The 22898-nt window shown below is 35.4% G+C and overlaps 1 protein-coding gene across 1 annotated transcript in view; it reads right to left on the bottom strand.

The window, feature by feature from the left end:
- TFAP2D (transcription factor AP-2 delta) overlaps positions 1-22898 on the bottom strand; it is a 54286-nt gene that overhangs the window by 12164 nt on the left and 19224 nt on the right. Inside the window, exons 6-7 of the mRNA XM_014834652.3 lie at positions 11083-11224; positions 5298-5411 (exon numbers count right to left, since the gene is read on the bottom strand). Coding sequence (XP_014690138.1) covers positions 5298-5411; positions 11083-11224 — 256 coding nt within the window. The remainder of the gene's footprint in view (positions 1-5297; positions 5412-11082; positions 11225-22898) is intronic.

Genomic DNA, 22898 nt, shown 5'->3' on the forward strand with positions numbered 1-22898 from the left:
GGAAGAAAACGTCCTCAATTTTCTGATAGGCCATTCTCTCTGAACTGAGCGTTACAGATAGTCTAACTTCCTCCCCTTACGTAAATTGTCAGATGTGCTTTTGCTTGACTTCAGATTCAAGGAGATCTTAAGACTGTAAGAGACAAAGAAGGGAAAAGTTGTTGAGATTTCCCGAGATCTCAAAGAGAGAAATTCTTAACATTTCAGAAACTTAGGGCTCTGGGTTTCTATCTGAGCTGAGTCTGTTCTGTCCGCAAAGCCCCATGCCACCTCTGTCTAATTGTCATCCCCATTCCTGGGAATCACGTCTTCAGGGTCTTCTGTAGATTTCAATCAAATCTCTTTCCTTTTCTGTAGGTGTTGTGGTGTCTGCTGTGTTCTCTACAGCGATACACACTTTTGATGGTACTCAGTAAATTATAAATAATGAACAAACCTGCCTCCTGTCATTTGGATGGAGACAAGCAGCTTTCTAGGCCATGAATCAGGAGAGGGGTCACTGCTATGCACACAGTTTCCCAGAGCACCCTGATATGTCAACTGCCAAGGAAAACTGGAAGTAATCTGTGCTTTACAGGGTCAGAGCATTCCCTAGCTTTACCTGCACGTATTCAGCCTGCTGAAAGTAAGCCACAGAGCTCAGGGTACCAAATCAGCCACCCTATGAGGTATAATGCAGGTGGTCTGCGTTGGGAAGGAGATTTTGACTAAATAAAATAGTAGCACACGTTGAGACTACTAATTAGAGTATGCTCTCTGCCTTTGCAATCACGCTGTGTCCTCACTTCTTTCCAGCCAGCAGTCAGCAAAAACACTGGAAAATCAGACTCTGCCACTTGACTATTTTCAAAGTCAGATGTGATGCGCTTCCTTTCTAACTCATTTTTCTCTTGAGTTCATGCTTCTATCAAAATTAAATTTATCGCTCTCAGTAGGAATTGATGACAGAGACACACTCCATGCGGACACCTTTTTGCCCAGATTATTAGCGCCATAACAAATGTAGAATCTTTTTACGATGTTAGTGTACAAGACAGAACTTTACATAACTCTCAGTGGCACTTTACAATGAATTAGAATTATTTTTCTTCCAAAGGGAAAAAAAAGCTAATAGTCTAGGGATATCCTGGGACTATGGTTCTTAAAGCTGCCTAACTATCAGAACCAACTTCAGAGTTTTGCAAATAACACAGAGTCCCGAGTCCAATCCTAGACCTATCCTATTGAATCAGATCTTTAAAAGTGTACTTCCGTCCTTGAGGTTTTTAAAAAGTTCCAAGAGAGATTTTGCTGTGAAGCCAGGTTTAAGGGCTATACCTATAAAGTGGGGAGTCTTTCTCAAGTCAGGCGACAAGCTGACTTTTACTGTTCTATTAAGATATTCTATTGAGGCTTCTTTTAATAAATGCATGGTAAAAAAAAGTATGCACATTTAAATTCAGTCTACATCAGGAGTCTTCAATTTTGGTTTTAATTGGAAATGTCAACCATGTATCTTTTGTTTAAAAGGCTATAGTTTAAGACAGGCAGAAGAATGAACTTGGACACTTACCTTACAACACATACAAAAATTAACTCAAAATGGATCAAAGACCCAAATGTAAGACCTAAAACTATCAAATTCTTAGAAGAAAACATAGGGGAAAAGCTTCATGACTTTGGATTTGGCAAGGATTTCCTGGATATGATGCCAAAAGAACAGGCAACAATGGGGCCAGCCCCGTTACTGAGTGGGTAAAGTTCCATGTGTTCTCCTTCGATGGTCCTGGTTTGTGGGTTCAGATCCCAGCATGGAGCTGCTCCACTCATCAGCCATGCTGTGGAGGCATCGCACATGCAAGGTAGAAGATTGGCACAGATGTTAGCTCAGGGCTAATCTTCCTCAAGCAAAAAAAAAAAAAAAAAGGAAGATTGGCAATGGATGTTATCTAGCTCAGGGTGAAACTTCCTCACCAAATAAATAAATAAATAAATAAATAAAGCATAGGCAACAAAAGTAAAAATAGGCAAATTGAACTACATCAAAAAGTTCTGTGCATCAAAGGATGTACTCAACAGAATAAAAAGGCAACCTACAGAATGGGAGAAAATATTTGAAAATCATATGTCTAATAAGAGGTTAATTTCCAGAATATATAAAGAACTCCTACAACTCAACAACAAAAAAGCAAATAACTAGATTAAAAATGGGCCAAGTACTTAAATAGAGATTTCTCCAAAGATGACATAGAAATGGTCAACAGATATGAAAAGATCTTAACATGACAGTTCACCAGGGAAATGAAAATGAAAATCAGGATGAGATATCACCTTGCATGCATTAGGATAGCTACTATCAAAACAAAAACAAATCAGTATATAACAGGTATTGGCGAGGATGTGGAGGAATTAGAAATCTTGTGCACTGTTGGTGGGAATGTAAAATGGCGCAGCCACCATGGAAAACAGTATGGCAGTTTCTCAAAAAATTAAAAATAGAATTCCTATGTAATATAGTAATTCTACTCCTGGGCATATATATACAAAAGAATTGAAAGCGAGATCTCAAAGAGATATTTGCACACCCATTTTCATAGCAGCACTATTCACGATAGCCAAGAGATAAAGCAACCCAAGTATCCATTATTGGATGAATGGATAAGCAAAATGTGGCATATTCATACAATGGAATATTATTCAGCCTTAAAAGGTAGGAAATTTAACACATGCTACATCACAGATGAACCTGGAGAACATTATGCTAAGAGAATAAGCGAGTCACAAAAAGACAAATACTGTATGATTCCACTTATATAAAGTATCTAGAGTAGTCGAATTCATAGAGACAGAGAGTGGAATGGTGGTTGCCACAGGCTGGGGAGAGGGAAAAATGGGGCATTATTTAATGGTTATCTAGGGTTTCAGATTTGCAAAATGAAAACGTCCTGGAGATTGGTTGCACAACTGTGAATATACTTAACACTACTGCACTGTGCGTTTACAAATGGTTCAGTTGGTAAATTTTATGTTATGTGCTTTTTACCACAATAAAAAGAGATGTAACTTAGGAAACTTGCTATAAAGTGAATTTTGCTTAAGTGATTTCTATCATCCTACTACCTTCCATTATGAGATCAGAAGATTTCATCTAAATAAATAATCTGGAAGGTAGTTAAAGCAAAATAAATGAAAAATCTGGCAAACATTAAAAAGGCATAATAAACAGGACATGATGACTTTTTGATATCAAAATACTCAACATATAAATAATAATACCAAAATTTTATAGATGACACTTGTATAAGTAGATATACCATGCAGTGTTAAAATATTTTAAAGTATGATTATATGTTTCAAATTGTTGTGACTGAGAATCTGCAGTCATGTATACTCTTGAGAGTTTTACACCAACATATCTTTCATTTTTAGAGGATGGGAGGAGCAATTTACTGAATATTTAGCTCTTTTCTGGGTAACACCAGTCTAGCTTGCCTGTGTTACACCAGACTGGCCTGTTACAATACTCTGCACAGAGAGGTGGAGAAGAGCATATAAAGCTCATGTAGGAGACATTCAGCTCAAGTTTAGAAGTGAAAGTTTCCTTTAAAGAGTTCTGTGGCATTATGTTGGCAACTAACGAAAGTATCAACAAATTAGCAGATTGTGCCTATGCTGAGCAAACAAATGGTTTGCCTATTTATTTCACACTGTAACTAATATTCAATTTACACATTGATGCTCTATTTTGTTTTCAGCCTGAAAAAGGAAAGCTCACTGTCCAGTGCAGGCTGTGGCATCTGTCGTTGGAAATAACCTAGGAGATACGACACAAAATTTGAATTCTCTGTATTTTGACAGTAAGTTCCACCTGAGAGTAAATTTGTAACCTAACAAACTTCCTTAAACCCAGAATTGAAACTGTATAAAAGTTATTAAGTTATGAATTGAACTGCTGTAAAAATTATAAATCTCTTTAGTGTGTACACAAATAAAAGTGTGGAAAATATTTGCACAGATACGATAGTGGAGCAATCCATACCTTTTGAACTTGGATCAGGGGTGGAGTAAACAATGCATCATTTATTGAATGCTTACTTTATATTCATTATCTCATTTTAGCTCACTACCACCATATAGTGGAGGGGTTCTTATTTCACTTAAAGCTGGGGAAATAGAGGCTTGGAAAGAGTGGACGTTACCCCAAACAACCCAGCTCACATGTATAAGAGGCTGGATTTGAAGACGGTTCTATTGACTCCAAAGCCTTCAGCTCTTAACTTCTGGGCATTGTATTTTCTCCTGGTTTTATTACACTCGCTTCACTAACCCAATTGAGTGGTAGGAAAAAAGTCCTGTGAAATATACCCTACATTTGGTGCATTTTTAGAAGATAAATCCTGAATTTAGGCTTCAGAGATGTATCTATTACCTATTGAGGAGCCTTGTAAAATTATAGAAAATAAAATATTCTATTTAAAACTGTCTGATGTTGCAGATAAAATTCCAATCTAGTGAAATACTCATTATTTTATATAGTGGAGTATCCTCCTCAACAGCATTACAATCATTGAGAGATACTGAAAACACTTTAAAATTTAATGTACAATAGTCTTTCCTCAGCATTGTTTTTAAACTAAATGATAATAATTAAAAGATGATAAACTATTTTTCACAGTTCACATCTCATCAAGTAAGGCAGTAGAATTCTAGAGTTTTAAAACTAGAAGTCACCTGAATAATCATCATCTTCTTTTTCACATTGCATCTAGGGCATAAATTAACCAGAAAAAATATTCTATTCTCTTCCAAAGCATCTCAGAAAAATGAAAGTTAAAATATGCTTTCAATAATACATTCTAGGATCTTTAAAATATGCTTGTGTAGTCTAACTTAAGAACGATTTACAATTTTTAATTGGGTAGAAATTATTAACATACTCCTGGAAAACCAGTCTATGATATCTCATTCATGTCTGTCATATCATCTGTCCATTTAGCAATTTATCTCACCAAGATAAAGAACTGTTTAAAAATTTCAGAATTCTGATCCAAAAGAGCTGTTATTTGAAATAATAGTGTTCACAATTTCCTGGTGATTGCACAAATATATTAAATTTTCTGATCTAATATGCTTCATGCATCATTTATTTTTATAATTTGATGTTAAATGCTTGGAATTTCAAAACATTCAGTCACCATATGGATATATAAGTGATATCTCTAAATGGAACTGTGATAGGAATGCAAAAATATCTGGGTTAGTAAGGATGGTTAAACAATTTAAGAGAGAGTCTGAGCAAATTGGAAAACCAGTCTTACCTGAAATGCGTTAAGTGTCTCTGGATGTCCAGGTCTAGAATTGGAGTGGGTCTGGAGGATCCCAGTGGTGATCGATCTTGACTCAAGAGGTCTTGGAATTCTTTACAAATTTGCCTAAAATAAAACATTCAAAATTGAAGTTGAACTCTTGAAATGGGGCTTTAATTTCATTCCACAATATTTTACCAAAGATTTGCTTTCTCTTTTAAAAATGGATTGGAAAATTTCATAAAGCAAGCTCCAAAGTTCCATCCACAACATGCAGTTGAAGTTCACAATGGCAACTTTGCTCTCAAGCGTTATAGTATTGAAAAACTTTTCAAGTAAATAACAGTCCATGGGCACTGACAAAACCAATGTTCATTGTTTAAGGTGAATATTCATAGATTAACCTCAGGATAAGGAAAAATCTATATGAAAGGATCACAATTAATAATTGGCTTTTAAAAAATTAAGTGGTGATTTTTTGCGGGATCTCATATTTGTAAACAATGTTAAACCAAGTTAAAGGCTTATTTCAGAGCCATGATTCAAGTACTTTGGAAAATCTTTTTTCCCAAAATTTCATTATAATTCAGACTCTTGTAGACTAAATTTCTATTTTAATATTTGAAGTAGACAATCACTTAGAATTTAGCTCACTAGCCTCACAAAAATGATTATGTTCCATGTAAGATGGTTTCTTTCAAAAAAGTACCCTTAAGAGCATTTTTCTGCTGCTTTTCTTACATTAAATGATTATGATTTCTGGTCATTGGTTTCAGTTTAAATTACCACATTACTGTGTATGTTGGATAATGGTAAAGCCCTTGCGATACACAGTCCAAATGATACTATTCTAAAGAAGCAAAACATATAAAGAAAATAGTTCTTTTTTTAAATAACAAAACACTAAATTAATGCAATAGCTGAAGAGTGAAGTACAGGACTGCCAAGAAATTGCTCAAAAGAATCCATCATTGGGCCAACTCCATGACCTAGTGGTTAAGTTCAGCACACTCTGTTTCAGTGGCCTGGGTTCAGTTCCTGGGTGCAGACCTACACCACCCATCAGCTGCCATGCTGTGGCAATGACCCACATACAAAATAGAGGAAGACTGGCACAGATGTTAGCTCAGGGCAAATCTTCCTCAGGAAAAAACAAAAGAGAGAGAGAGAAGAAGAAAACTCCATCATCCAAGTGAGGCCACTCCATATTCAAGGGATGGTGTGACAGTGATTAGGATTTTTGTCTAGATTTACAATGGGCAGTCCCAAAATTTAATTATGTAGCCCTGACCGTAATTATCAATGTAGCCAAAGACAAGAACAGAAGGGTTAAATTATTCCTAGCATATGTCGCTCTATGGTCCCAGCCACTAATTCTTCTCCAAAGCATTTGTGTCACTGACAAATAACTATTAAAAAGTGACAAATGTCTTGAAGCACAAATAGTTGATCTCTGAATTAAAATCAGTGGAGCCTTATTTATAATTAGGTGCCTAAAATTTCTTCCAAAGATCATTTGTGATTTTTTTTTAAATTAACAATGAGCCTCAGGTTTATTGCCAGTGTTCAAATATTGTGTCATTTCATAGAATTTGCCTTTTACATTTTGAATGCAGGTGAAAGTAAAGGAAGGTCCTAGGGAGAGGAAAAACAAACAAACAAACAAAAATAAGCCCTTATCAGCTCTAAATCTGACAGGAGCCTCCATATCCCCCTGCAACTGCCGTTTGGCGGGCATTGTTATCTGTCCTGCTTTGTGCTATTTAATACAGTTAGAACTAAAATTTTAAATACAGACTCATGCTATCATTTTTCACACTAGCAATACGGATTACTATGTGGTAGGCTGTCGATGCAATCCATTATTACAAGGAATATTGAGGTTGTTTAGAGAAAATTCTTTTAGTTTTCTATCAGATTAAGACACATCAAAAAATTAAAATAAAGGTTGAAACATTGCTTTAGTGTTTGAGTTATGATATGGGAATTATTTGGATAATTGAACAAATTGATTTATAAGTTGGCAAATCAACTTCCTTACTGTATAAACAGTACAGCAAGTTACAATAAACAAAGTTGATGAAGAAATGAGGAAAAGGCAAAATGTGGACAAATTTAACTTATGCTAAGCAATTCAACTACACCACACACGAAGCTGTATCAGGAGAAGTTTCAGAATTCTCAGCCTTTGATATTCAATTCTGCTGCTTAATTCACTGACTTAGGACAGCTTCCAGACTTAAAAACAGATGACAATTTTGTAGGTTTCCCTTAGGCAATTATCATCCTCATCTCATTATGACAGTTACAGAGTTATTATTTTTATGACTAGTTTCATTCTTATTTAAACTTTTATTTATGACGCTACAATAAGAAATACTCATTGTTCAAAACAAAATGTCACATTATGAATTACATAACACAAGATGATCTTCGATGAATCATAAATTCTAACTTTATCACTTACATCATTGTCCTTAAGAACAGAAGTTTTTGCTGACATCTGAATGTAAAGTTCTATGTTTCTCCTTTTTTCGATTAATGTTATGGTAACAAAACTTGTTAACTATTCTGCTTTACCCTAATGTAGATTAAATGTTAAGCATATTTAGCTCTAAATTCAATGAAGAGGCTTAAATGTGTTTTTCATGAATCAAATAGACATTTTGCCTGGTACATTTTTAGAATTCAAAATTTGTGTAACTTAGTTTCTATCCCTCCTCCTCAATACTTGTTAAATTACACCAAAATATTTGGTTAATCAACAAAACAGTAGAAATAGAGGAATTAGGAGGCTAATCACACTTAATTATTGGTCTGCTTACAATTGTATACTTGGCAACATAATCAAATTCAATGAAATCTGGTATTCATAGAGGTAAAAAAGCAATATATAAGCCAATCTGACAATGCAGATCAGAAACTGGATCTCTCATCCAAAGAATTTTGGATTTCATATATATTTTTGATACAAATTATCACAGTCTGGTGAACAAAGGTGAGCTGACTAGAATGTAATGAATATCCATGTAGGCTACTTAATTCCAATTTTGAGCATTTTAATTGAAAATATCCAATACTTTACCATTGTAAACTTAGAAACTGCTCACAACACATGTTGGATCCATTCATATGTTGCAGAAAATGGATACTATTCCTACACATCCCTTAATTTATCTACTTCTATTGATGACTATTTGTGTTGTATATGTTTGCTATGACTGCAGTTTCTAATTCTTTAATTCTTCTCTCATATTGTCTAATAAGAAGATGAGATGATATAAATAACCAAAAAGACAAAGAATTTATAAAGACTGTCTCCTAATTTCTAGATGTTTATGGTCTATTTAATCTTATGTAAAATAAGGTAATAGGAATTAGTGAACTCAATTCTTGCTTGACATTTATTGGTCTGCAAATGTCCAGCTATGGGCAGAGGGATTAAAGAAAATTACATGTTTTCACAATATTTTATGAAATAAAAGTTGAAAATAGCACCTAAAATAATATATATTACTTAGATCCAAAGTAAAGGAAAATGTTACTCTGTAGTTGAAACCACTCTTCTAAAACAGATGTCTCAGCAGAACTTTGACAAATATGGAAGTACTTCTCTTACTTCCCCCAAGTTCTTCTAACATTTACTTCTGTAAAAACAAATTCTTAGCATCAATTTGAATGCATTGACTCCCAAACACTTCAACAGATTGATGGGAGCTCCCAAGAAAATGGAAAATTGAGTTTGGAATGTTAATGGTGGCACTGCTGTGGGTGGTACGGGTGAACAGTTGTACAATCATTCCTGGGGGAAAGAGGACAAGACGAAGGATTTCTCTGAATTAGGGGGTGAAAGTCTTAGAATATGCACAATGAAACCACAACCATGTAATTTGGAGGTAGAGAATATGAAGGTGTTTTCTCCTGAGTAATTTGCATTTGGGGGTAACAGTGTCACTCAGAGGTATCACATAGGTATGCATATTGGGAAATCCGTATGATCCTGCCAGCTAGAATGATATTATGCTTTGGGAATACCTGGGGGACATTACCTAACTTATAGCACTGTATATTTTTCTTGATCCATCACATGTCTTTCTATTTCTCCTGAGATTATATTTAGGATCAAACCAACTAACTCCATGTACTGTCAGTTCCTTTTGGAGAAACTGAAATACGACTGATGAATGCATCTCTCAGCCAAGAAACTGTTTGGAAGAAGGAAAGAACACAAGCAAAATAGGTACAAAGACCCCCCAGGAGATAAACCATGCAAAAAGCCCAAGTGCAAAATTCCACTACCAAGTTTTCAGGAGCTTGCACAGCACAAAGTTCCTCCCCAAATTTTAAGTCCAAATTTGATACCTGCCTTATAATTTTCTTTCTCTAACTCTTGGTCTTAATTCTCTTTCCCCTTTAGCTCCTTGTGTTGCCATTTCCCTTCTCCTGTTGCTACCACATTTTGTTTTCCTTCTCTTTGGGGCAAGATGAGAGAATCATCTAGTACTCTCAGAAGAGCGATGTATGAATATATCCTAAACCCAAACAGTGACAGCTACGAGCAGCACAAACCACACAGAAGAGACTAAAGTGTCTTGGGCAAGCCTGTTGGGTGGCAGGTGTCCCACATAAACCTTTAAATTTGTAAACAAACAAAACACAACAAAACAAAAAAACCCAAACCTATGTGACATTAAAGTTGGTACAATGAATATTTAGTTTTGGTTTCATGCAATTCGAACCAATTTAAATTTTTTAGCTAACATGTAGTAAAGTCATTTTTTCATCAGTTTCCAAGAAGCAACGTCTTTAAAAATATCTACCATATACTCTCTCTTTAAAAGTTTTCCCCAAATAAACTAATTTCTAAATGATAATTTAACCATATGGGACTATTAGTTCTAAAATATGAATAGAGAGTTAGGAAATTAGATAAGATTATTAATGGTCTCCTTGTAGCAATAACTTATTTTAATAAAGAGAAGAGAGCAAGAATTAGCTACCACCTGAAAGATTTTTCTCTAAAAATTTGAACATGACATGCAGCAGCACTTAACAGTTCTGCTGGGTTTTCACACAATAAATGCAGTCCTTCCATTAATTATCAAAGACCTTTCAAGTCGAGAGAATTTGAAGTCATCTTATGCAAGCTTCCCCTTTCCTACATCATTCCCATTACTATTTTAATTCACATTTTAATTGGACTTTCTACAATTTTCAGAAGGTTTCACATACATTATACCTTTTCTTTTTGACAATATCACCACAGGGGGTGGGGCACTACAGGGATTATTTGCTTAATTATACACAAGAAATGATGGGGGCATTGATGGCGATCTTTGGTCCCAGAGGTCTCCCCGTTACCTCTCAAACATCTGGGTCCTCATCTTTTGTCACATTCCCCAAACACTCATAGTGTTTTAAGATCTTTATCCTCATTTATTAAGGCACAGTGAGTGGCTTAGACCAAATTACACAGCAACCAATGGCATATATGCCTGGAATTTACATCTTCTAAATATGCTTTTCTCCTAGGAATTCCTGCTTATTCTTAGGAGATTTTCTAAGACTTTTCATCAGTGTCAGTGACAGCCCCATCACTTATCAAGGGCAGTTGGTAAACCTTGCTATGGGCACAAGACGGTGTATGTGGGGGGGAGTTGTGGAGGGTCCTTCTTTCATACATCTTGTGATGCTCCCTTGTTTGAGAGAACTGATATTTTCTAGACTGTTTCCCTCATTCAAAGAAAATGGAAAAACTGAGAATGAAGGCATATAGAGGCTTCCCCATTCTGCTTACTTGGTCGCTAGGATCATCTTTTTTCTTGCTGTCTGTTCTTTCTGTTCCATATGTTGTCTGGCAAGATGTTCGCCTACTGCTTTGGCTGGAAACTCTGTTTCACAAGTGTAGCCAAAATCCCGAGCCAAGTGTAAAGCTTCCCCTGTTGGCAGACAATAAAAGTCAGTTCGTTACGAATGTCCAAACTCAATAAGAATACCCTTATTCTTCTCAAGCCTCATTCCTGGTTGTGGTCAGATGAACCATTTTTCCTAATCATTCTAAACAACCCAAGAGAAAGGACTTTGGAGGTGAGGTGGGTGGGATGAGGAGAAACTGAGAAACAGAAGCTGCTTACCAGAAGCTACTTATATCACACCTATATAAGCATTGTCTATAATCTGTACATGTTTATTGACATTACGTTGATATTATATATAATGCAAGCTATTGTATTACAAGTATCAAGTGAATGTTAGAGATAAAATGTTTTACATAAGTTCAAAAAGAGAGAAGGTGGTAATCATGGAGAGGTGATCAGGCAGGGGTATGTGGAAAATTGAGGGGAAAACCCAGAACAATTCTCTAGGAATTTTGATTCCCCTCGAGGCTCTGGCCACTAGACCAGACTGACATCTGAGGTCCTACACGTTAATGCCCTGGGGAAAATGTTTCATGGGCATGTCATTTTCTTGCTGCTCACCCTACAACCTGTTCTCAATATATCCGAAATATTCACATATCTTTTCCATGAGACCTATTAAAATATCAGCAAAGGGTCTTAATTATTCAAAGGAGTTGGAACACTTTGAAAAGGGAGATAAATGAATTGTATCAATTTCATAAGATTACATGGCTAAAGAGAGTATATTGCATGATGGTAGTCCTAGCATCATTAGGCTCTATGGTAGGCTTCAGGACCTTTTAGCACGATGAACAATGCTTTTGTTGTACATAACTTTTATTCGTTCGCAAAATCTTAAACCTGAGTAAATTTTTAAGAAATGGGGTAAATATGGCTTATTGGCAAAGTAAGATTTGGCAATGGACTTCAGTCTGGAAAACAACGGCCAGTATTTTTAAAGCTCAATCAAGCCAAATTATACTTGACCATTAAAACTTTAAAAAAGCAAGATTTCACTCCATTTACATTGAGCGCAGACTTTGTTCAAGGCTCAGGGCTCAGTAGGAGTAACAGGGAGTCTAAAAGGACACCAAAGATGGTCCCTGTTTCTAGGAAGATGACACTCATACCAATAACAGTAGCAACAACAACAACAAACACAAAAAAGCCTCAGCAGCACTTTATAATTTATATCACACCTGTATGAGCATTATCTATAATCTGTACACGTTTATTGATATTACATTGATATTATATATAATGCAAGCTATTGTATTACAAGTATCAAATGAGTATTAGAGACAAAATGTTTTACATAAGTTCAAAAAGAAGACAAGGTGGTAATCAGGGAGAGGTGATCCAACAGCCACATGGTCAATCAAATTTTGCCATGAAGAAATGAGACAATAGGCTTGATGACCAAATCACATGACCCTTGCTTGGTGGGTGGACAAAGTAACAGTCTAAGAAGTGATGGATTTGATCCTGCTTTATACTCATAGAATAACAGAGTAGTGGATGAATTAATACCAGAAAGAAATAAAAATGATTAATATTACTATAGAGAAGAAGGAAAAGTTTATAGGTATACAAAATAAATATATAAAATAGGCTAGTTAGTATCAACGAAAGTTTCCTTAGTAAAGATATTATTTTTTCTCTAGAAAAAAGAAATCTTAATCTTTCAAATTAGGAAAGATATTTATAAAGATTGACAAAGAAAATTGTTAACAATCAAAACCAGGAAAACATTTTAGGATGGTATAGAACTGAGAAAATAGAATCCTGCAAGTAATTTTCCCTTTAATTATTCTTGGATACCTTGCCTTTCCTACAGCTAAAAATCCTAAGGAAAAAAATGTAAATAAATTCCTAAGGATTTTTTCCAAACATTCTAATTATAAAAATTTCGAACATATAGCAAAGTCGAAAGACTTAGACAGTAAACACCATATGCCCACTCTTAATGTTATACTAAATTTGTTTCATCACATATCTATTCAACTTTCTTTACCTCTACTCATCCATCAATCTATGTTAATTTTGCTTCATTTCACAGTAAATTGTAAACCTCAGTATCTCCCTAAAAACTTCAGCACGTAAATAATTAAATAGAGTTCAATATTTGTTTATAGTTTTTTTTCCTAAAAGCTTTTATCTCAAAACTTTTCCCTGATATATATTAAGAAGAAGAAGGAATAAGACTAAGAAGTGTTTAATGATGGCTTATTTGTACGATTTATGCCAACTGAGTAAATTGGAACTGGTGAGATACCTACCCTTGTATACTTGACAGAAAAGCACATTTATACACTGAAAGGCTCCACCATGACTAATATGCAGATATTAGTTAAAATCTTGATTTTAAGCTTCAACATGTACAAATATTAACCAATCATTCAAATGAGACTTTTGCATTTATGCAAGTGTATTTAATTTTTATATTATCAAGAGATACAATGTTGTCATTCATTTTTTCATCCATTCCCTGAGTCTTTAACAACTCTTTTCATCCCCACCAAGTGAGAAGTCCTGTTCCAGGCCTTGGAAGAGTCTAATTTAATATAAAAATATTACAATGAAGTAAAGATATTAAATCAGATAACGTTTTGTGAACGATCTGATCATGATTTTCCCCCCTCTCTCTTTTTAAGCAGCAGTCTTTAGTTAAGATTTTTATGTATCTGTGGTAGAAAACACCATTGTTTTCCCTCTATTTTAAATAGGAAGATGACATAACTAAATGGAAAGGGTCTTTATATTGACCAGTCTGGGTAGTTGTTGGAGATCACATTGCGGCAATGTACAAACAATATTTTCAAAGTGCTTATTACCAGCAATTTATCACCCTAACCAATTAGGAAAGAAAATGTGTGCAAATTTGGTAGAAGAAATGGAACAAAGATTTTTTTAAAAGGACATTGTAATGCCCTATAGGATCATCACTTTTGCTAGAAAAATGAAAGAAGGAAGATAATTCAAGAAACTTCAAATTTGAGGTAAAAAGTCTTAAAGCTTGACCCATCAAATAACGGCCACAGCTCCTGACCAGAGGCTAAACTCATGTGACCTTAGGACTCACAAGTATCTTGCAACTAACAAAATAACACATTCATAGTGTCATCTTTGTATAGCAAGTCATGTGTATTGATATATCTGCATTTTGCAACATTCACACAGAAATAGATATTTAAATAACATTTTAACAGAGACTATTATATATATTTTTTCCTCTACTGTTTGTGCAATAGTGGGAGAAGTGAAGCAGAGCAAACAGGAGGATGGCAGCATGCCTCTTAAGTTTTGTGTTAAAACCTGATTCTTGAGGATCTGGCCCATTTTATGCAAAGCTCTCACCGTGTGGTAGTTTTAAAAACAGTTTGAATGGAACAGCTGCTATTTACATTTACACTGACAGCCAGATCTTTCCTTCCCTTAGTTCTGTTTACTGCTTTCTCCTGCTTGCGATGTAACATTGTTACTGGATGTATAGCGATGCTACATCAAAAGAAGTGGCAAGTGAAGACACTCTGATATGTAGCTAAAATGTGTATATCATGCCACAAAAGCTTTGTGTGTGAGGACTCAAGAATGAATAAACAAATGGATCCATGAGTTAAAATACACACGATATTCAGGAACGATGAGAAATCTATAGTTAAGCCTGTACCCCATATATCTTAGAGTCAACAGCTTTAAGAAAAATAGAAATTTTAGGATCAGAAAAGCACATGGCTGAGACTCTAGGGGATTTGACTGATTTGTGAAAATAAAGATCTAGAGTTTTTCTGTCTCTGTGGTGGTACAAAATGCCACATGAACAACAAGCAGGTGCAGTAAGCTGTGGTGAAAAGAGGCATCCATGAAGGGCTGAAAACATTTTCCCTTCTGTTCCCATGCGGCAAAAATGGCTGCTGTCACCTCATTTCCCTGCGAGATGAGGTAGGATGGTCTAGTTCTTTTCTTTTTTTTTCAGAATGGGTTTAACCTAGTCCTTTATTTCAATGTATTGTGCCGCTTGACAAACCGGTCTCCCCCGACAGCTGAAGCAACACATGAACCTTGGCATGTGCATCCATTTCATGTCATGTCACTTTAAGAATTAATATTTTAGAGGTATGCTACATGGATATTTTGGGGGGTTGAGTTAGCGCTTGGATAGGAGTATTCTTGAGTGCAGTGTTGTTAGGCTGTATACACCAAGCAGTGCCACCCTTCTTTCCAAAAGAGTGGAAAACACTGAGGGATATTCATTTTTCCAACAGCAACAGAGGAGTTGATGACTCATATTGCCTATCTCTCTCAAAAAGCCGGCACAAGTAAATCACAGAATACAGGAAGAACATAAAAAGAGAATTTGGTTTCAGGGCATTCATTTTTCACACTCAAAAGCAAAAAGTGAAAAACAGGGGAAAATATTAGGAAAAATTTAAATGGCAATCATTGATGTAGCCAAGAAACAGGAATTTAATGAAAAAATATTCTCTGAAGAAAGTTGATTGCTAATTTTACTAAGATTCTGGGTTCCCACATTGTTTACAAGAAGTAGATCTAAGTGCATTTTTAAATAGAAATAAATACAGCTGATTTTCAACCTTTTATACGCTCATTGAAGATTTTTCCTTCTTTGAAATTATTGTATTTTAGGGAAAAAATATATTTTAGACATCTAAAAATCAATATCTGGTATACTAATTTGTACTAAAGGGTACTTCTACATTGTTATTCACTAGATAGTTCTTACCAACTGTCACCGTAACAATATTGCCTTAAAAACAATTCAGATTTAAGTTAGTATTGCGATACCCAATGTTATTAAATAAAAGCAACAATTCACATGTGCTAAATTAGTCACATATCTATGTATGATTGCAGTCTTAGCTACATGTATGGGGAAACAGCACATTTAAATCTATCTCTGGGATTATTCTAAGAAATACTGATTAGAAAACAAATTTGAGAATATTTTCAAACCTGGATAAGATATTACATTAAATAAATTGTTTTATAATATCAAAGTGCAGTAAACCCTAGAGCTAGAAGGACAAAGTTAATATATTTGTTACAGGTTTCCCAAACTATTCTGAAAGGAGAGTACTGTACAACACTATATATCATACAATCTATGATATGTGCCTTATAATGTGTAGTTCCCTGGTTTAATGATGATTTCTTTAAACACCAATACTTTTTGTTAAAGCAATAGCTTTTTTCCCCATTCCATAGCCTACTTGGCACAGCACCTGATTCATAATTGGTACTCAATAAACATTTGTTAAATAAGAACATTTTCAAAAGTTTTATTGGTTAATCATAGCAATAGTCTTGGGAGGCACTCCTTTGAAAGAATATAGTGAAAAACTAGAGCAAAGAAGAATTGCTAGAAAGAATGAAATATATAGGAAACCCATAAAAATAGAGTATATCATTATTTCACAGAGTCATTTAATAAAATAGACTATACTAGAAGGCAGTGTTTTCCTCACTTGCTACTCCCATAACCTGGGAATTTGGTTAAAAAAAAAGTCTGGGTTTCTCCTTATATTGATTAATCTTTGGAGCCAGAACATCATCATTTTTTGAAAGCTCCTGAAGTAATCTGAGGTTAGGATTAGAAACGCTGTCCTAAGATGAAGGGAAAGCATTATGTAAGAATTAACTACACATCTTCCCCAAATACAAGGATTGTGTGCCTTATACAAAGGGAAGGCAGTCACTACAGAGTTAACATTAAACTGTAAAGACCTCTATCTGGGCTCTTGCATGATGAGTACTGCCTCATCTGGCTGATATGGTATGAACTTTAGAAACAAAAAAGGAAATGTGGTGGTAGAAGTAGAGATACTATGATTGGAGAAGCAAAGGCTATTGAAAAAGTATATTCGTGTAGGATGATTTAGTATAAGTTGAAGTTTGCTTTTCACAGTAGTAAGGAAAAGAAGGATTATCAAAGAAGGTGTTGGCACAACTGGGTGGCCATCTGGAAAAAAAAGTCAAATTGGATCTATCCTATACATCCAACAATGAAACAAAGTCCAGGTGCATCGACGATTTAAACACAAAAAAATAGAACCCACAAAGCAATTAGAAGATAATATAGGAGAATTCTTTTATAATCTTGGAAGAAAAAAATGTCTTTTAAAGTATTATAATAAAAACTAAAAGCTGTGAAACAAATTATGTGAGAAATATGATTATATTAATAATAAAAAGTTCTGTATGAAATAGACCTGAACAAATAAGCAAAAACAAAAAACTCATAAGAGCAAACAGGCAAACCAAAGCCAGAGGTGGGGGTGTTTTGCCAACTCATACAAAGACATTCGGCCAATTTTCCTGATATATAATGAGTTCTTACAAATCAATGAGAAAAATATTTTAAAAATTCCATAAGGACAAAGTAAATGGACAGAAAAACTCATAAAATTCTCCCAAGAATGTACTGAACCTTCTCTATAACAGAGGTAGCTTTAAAAAAAAAAAATCATATTAGCAAAGATCAAAAACTTGACAGCATCCTGCTTGGGTTAGAGTACAGGGAAGCACTATCATATCAATGCTTCTGATTCGCATTGCTGATGGGATTATAAATTTGCAACCAATATGGAGAACAATCTTCCGATAATCTGCTAAAATTACAAACACAAATCTTTGACCCTGCAACACGTTGCTAGGAGTTTATTGAATGGACGTACTTGCATATCTGCAGAATTCATTATGTGAGGTTTCTCATTGTAGCACTATTTGTGATAGCCAAAGACTGAAAATAACTATATGATAGTCAGTAGGGGTCTGGTTAAATAAATTGTGACGTGCTCTCACAATAGAATACCGTGAGCCCATTTCAAAGAACGGACAATGTGTAAACACCAAAAAACTACCACTAACATAAGGTATGAAAAAAAACCCACATGAAAATAGTGTGCATAGAATACTAGAATTTCTTTTAAAAATAAAAAGGAAACCTGCATGCACACATATATCCTTGGAGGGAAATAGAGAAATCAATAACATTTGCTTTCCTCCAGGAGAGGAACTGAACGACAGGAATAAAGAGAAAAAGAGGTATTTCACTACATACTCTTGTAACTTTTGAATTTTTTACCTTTTGTATAAATTATCTATTTACAATTATACTAATTCAAAGCAAAATTACTCTCTGATCCCATTCTTAGAAAAATTTAATTCTATGCTCAAATATTTGTTGTGCATTAAAACATGGGCAATTCCAAAACTTCCATTGCTACTCGGTAAGAGTTAGACATCAATAGGAATAACCACAGTCTAAAGTTTTATTAGCATACCTGTGAATTTTGATAAATGTAAATAATGGAAAAAAGTAGAAACTGAGTGTTTGAAAAGTACATTGGTTGAGGCATAAAGTTTGAAAGAGAGAATAAGATAAAAAAGAAAAGAAAATCACCAGGAAAGCAATTCAGAGACATGCTTTTAGGTGAGCATCCTGATTTACATGAGTGAGTAAGGAGCTGGACCAAAGGGAAAGGGCAGGACTGAGCCAAAAGGCTTGGATACATTTGCCTTTTGGTGCCACAGTCACCAAGAGCAGGAGCAGAAATAAGGACACCCCAAGCACGTAGTCAGACACAAAGGCATATGTGTAGTAGCCTGTTTCCTCTGCCTCTACATGTAAAGACCTTTCTCTTGTAAAAATGAATGAAATCATAAGGTGCAGGTCAGGGGAGTAATACTAGGAAGTAAGCAAATGATTTAAGAGGATGTCATCTGAGATGGTGTCCATTTGTCCATAATATTGTATGATACAATCTCTGGTTCACTGAGACCAATTATTGAAAAGTTTGATAAACACTTGCTCTTAGATATTCGACAACAATATCTAATTGTCCTCTAATTACCAGTTATGAAGGCAAAGTCTCTCAGAAACTATTCCATGACTTAGAATAAGAAATTTACAGATTAGACAATACCTATTGGTCTGGGAAAAAAGCCATTTTCCAAGAGTGACTTTAAAATGAATGGCTAAAATAGGCTCTACTAGCATTTACATTACTGAATCCAACTCCACTGGTAGCTCTGAAGCGCAAAGAGGCATTGTCAACGCCAGAGTGTTTGTGTGCAAAAGGGAACACCAGGGTCCCCGAGTGATTGGGCTTTTCCAGGTGATTGTCTGACTGAAGTGAGCACCAGTTTGAGTTATTATGACAAGAGGTCAACTTACTACCCTATTTATATCATGTACAGTTTTAGAAGAAACCTGGAAACCTTTATGCCAAAGCAAAAACCAATGAGGGAATGTGATGTCTGGAATGGCCAGTGGAGGAGTTATTTTGGGATGATGGTCCTTTCAGACCTGCAATTGTCATGAGTCCCTGGAGGCTAGGCTTAAGCTCCACATGTCCACAAAAACCCATTGTGCTACCAGGTGAAGACAATTAGAATATCAGCTTTGTCCTAAATCCCATAAGAAGAACAACTAATGATGAGGTTGCTCTATGCGCACATTATCACTAATACCTGGCAAAAGGATTTCGGTGTTTGAATCTGATGAGGCTCAAGCAGTGAACAATTTCTTCCGAAAGTAAAAAGCCACAGATAACCATATCCAGAAAACTGGATATACCCATGCTTGCTATATTTTATCTATAGGAAAGAATTTATTGCCAAGTCTGTTCTTTTCCCGTTTTTCCTGGAAATGCAATCATATAGGCTCAGGATTAAAGAAAAAGGGGAAATAGCACGAAGTGATAACCTTCCTTTATCCTACCTTTGCTTGGTTTGGCTGGAGTGGAAAGAAAAGTTTTGTATTGATAACTATTCCAGAAAAGAGGAACAAACCAAGATTTTATGTCATCCTAACTTTGGGGAAGTAAGCGGCAGCAGAGGATTCATTGATCAGGACTTAAAAAACTTGTGCTAGTGGATGCAAGAAAGCTGAACAAACTTGCCCAGGATTCCCAGCAGCAGGGGAGGTGCAATCCACAGTGAAAAATAGGCTGAAGCATTGATAACTTCTTGCTACCCCTCAGTCATACTTTAGTTAAATTCAGAAGTAGTTCAGCAATGCAACTGTTCATAATCGTCACAAATACAAATCCAAGGAGAAGATAGATAGTGGCATTGAAAGTCAGAAGACCTGCATTCTCATCCTCGCTGCTCCCACTTTTACGATTCTGTTGAGAACGGTTAATCTCACTGCACGTTAGCTTTCTCATTTTAGGATAATGATAACTAAAATGTACTGAGCACCAACTTTGTGCTAGGTACCACGCTAAGTGCTTTACAAACATTCTGACTGAACGCTGACAATGACCTCATGAGGAGGATACTAGTATTAACACTTTATACATAAAGAGAGTGATGCTTGGAAAGGTTACGTGCCTTTTCCTATAGAACACAGCCAGCAAGCGGTAGAAGTGAGTTCAAACAAGGTTATTTGATGTCAGAATCACACTCTTAACTGCTAGGACCTAGTACCTTTAGACTACTTAATTTTCCATTTTTCTCCAGGGCTAAAGTTTAATGATTCTGAGTAAATTCCACTATTAACTAACACTTGTTTAGGAAGAAAGAAGGTAGAGGACAGGTATTAATCTGTATTAAGTGCCTCTGTGCCACCTGGTGCCAAGCGTTTAATTTATGTGAAGGCATTTAATCCATGTGAATTTATTTAATCCTGCAAAAAACACAGAAGGCAGATTTTGCAGCAGAGATGGGTGCTGGACTGTCAAAGGTTTGTCCTTTCTTTATATGCCATAGAGTTGTTGCTGAGAAGCCTGTCCAGCTAGAGACTATATTTTCTCTAGTCTATATGGAATTAGGTATAACTATGCAAATTGTTCTTATGGAATGTGAACAGCAGTAACGTTCACATTCCTGGCCAGGAAGCTGTGTACTTTCACCATCATGTCTTTCCTTATCATCAGCTGAATGACTAGGGCTCCTAGGACCCAGAGGAGGGCATAGCTACAGATGGAAGGAGTCTAGATCCCTGAATGAGACTGTGAGAGGAAGGCAGGCCCCCGATGAGGAACACCCACATCAGACTGTGATGAGTGAGAGATAAGCTTCTATTCTGTTAAGCCACTGACAATTTGGGAATTAATTGTTGTAACAGCTAGCATTGCCCTATTACAGATATTTTGATCCTTGTTTATAAATTAAGAAAATGAAGCTTAGTCAGGTTAAGTAACTAGTTTAAAGTCAGACAAAATTTAGAAAGTGATATTATTGGGGATGGGGGATTGGTACTAAGCCAAGGGGATAATACATTTTGTGAGTGGTACGAGTTCCCATGAGGTAAGAGTGCAGGGTAGGGAACATACATTATTTTGAAACTAAATAAGGAAGCAACAGTTACAGAGGGTTTAAACTTGAAAAGAGTGAATGGAGATCATACACAATATCTGTAAATGGTCCCCTTTCTTTTGCTGATATATATTTACACCCTTCTCTGTCTCAAACTGTTTTAAAAATATATGTATATAAACAGAATTTGACTTTCTGTCATGACAAGCTATAAGCTTTCAGAACTTAAACTATGCTTTCAGAACTCCTGGTATTGCCTAAAAATGTTATGTGAGCTTTTGCAAATTCAGCACAAGTGTCCCAGGAAGGCATCCCACTCAAGTGAACAAAACTTCCCTCCAGCAGCACTCTGCAACTGTGGCCATCTTGGAAAACCTTAAGTCGGGTGGGAGTGGGAGTGATGGGGAGGAATGACTACACAACTGACTCCCCATATTTGTTTTTACACCCACCAACTCTGCAAAGATTGTTCTGGAGTAAAATACAAGGGAGGCAGCTACAGATGTTGCCAATCAACAAATAATAAATATATAGAAAGACTATTTGAATTATAATGATAATATTGGCCAAATTTTTTGAATGGTTTCCAGAGACAGAATTTTTTCCACTCTAGAAGAGTCTGGGATTAGCCCAAGATCTCAGGAAGATCAGTGCATTGGGTTAAGCATCTCTAGTACACTGTATTTTCCAGAGAGCAACACGTCTCTGATAAATAGATACCAGAATGGACAAAGGAGAAGTTGTAGCAAGGTGATTAACAAGGGGAAATAAAAAGAACTTCAGGCCTATGATAAATTGGGGTACAAGAAGTTGTACAAACCATCATTATGTATTTAAACCCCATGAAACAAAGACATATGGGTAAAAAGTTAATATGATCTAGTATTACATTCAGGGGACTCTAGACTCAAATATTTATATCTCATTCTAGCTCAAAAATATTTATGTTACATAAGCAAAAAAATATGTACTTTACTAAAATGTTCACTTTCAACAACTTTGTCAGGTGAAAAGAAGTCAGTCAGTCTTGAGTTCTTCCTCCCACTGTTACTAGGTGCAACGATATTTGTAACAGAAATGTTGTGAATTATTTAAATATATTATAAACTTGCATTAAATAGCCCTCTTATAAAACCCTAAAATAATGACTCTCATATGTTGATCTGGGAATGATGCTAGGATGGAGCTATTAGTAGAGAAAGTCTGTATAAAAGAAATACAGGGAAAAATGATGATAAATAACAAAAACCCAAATGACTGAAAACCCAGGGTAAGCATGGAAATATAGGAATATCATGATGAAATCACTGTTTTGTTAGTGACAGGAGGAGTTTTTGAAAAACATATGTTCATTTGCTTATTTCAATCCCCACCATCAGGTATCTTACTGTTCATTATTGGATCTTTACAGAGGTTAAATTATCTCTGC

The sequence above is a fragment of the Equus asinus genome, chromosome 8 (assembly GCF_041296235.1).
Source record: "Equus asinus isolate D_3611 breed Donkey chromosome 8, EquAss-T2T_v2, whole genome shotgun sequence".
In the NCBI taxonomy this organism is placed as follows: domain Eukaryota; kingdom Metazoa; phylum Chordata; class Mammalia; order Perissodactyla; family Equidae; genus Equus; species Equus asinus.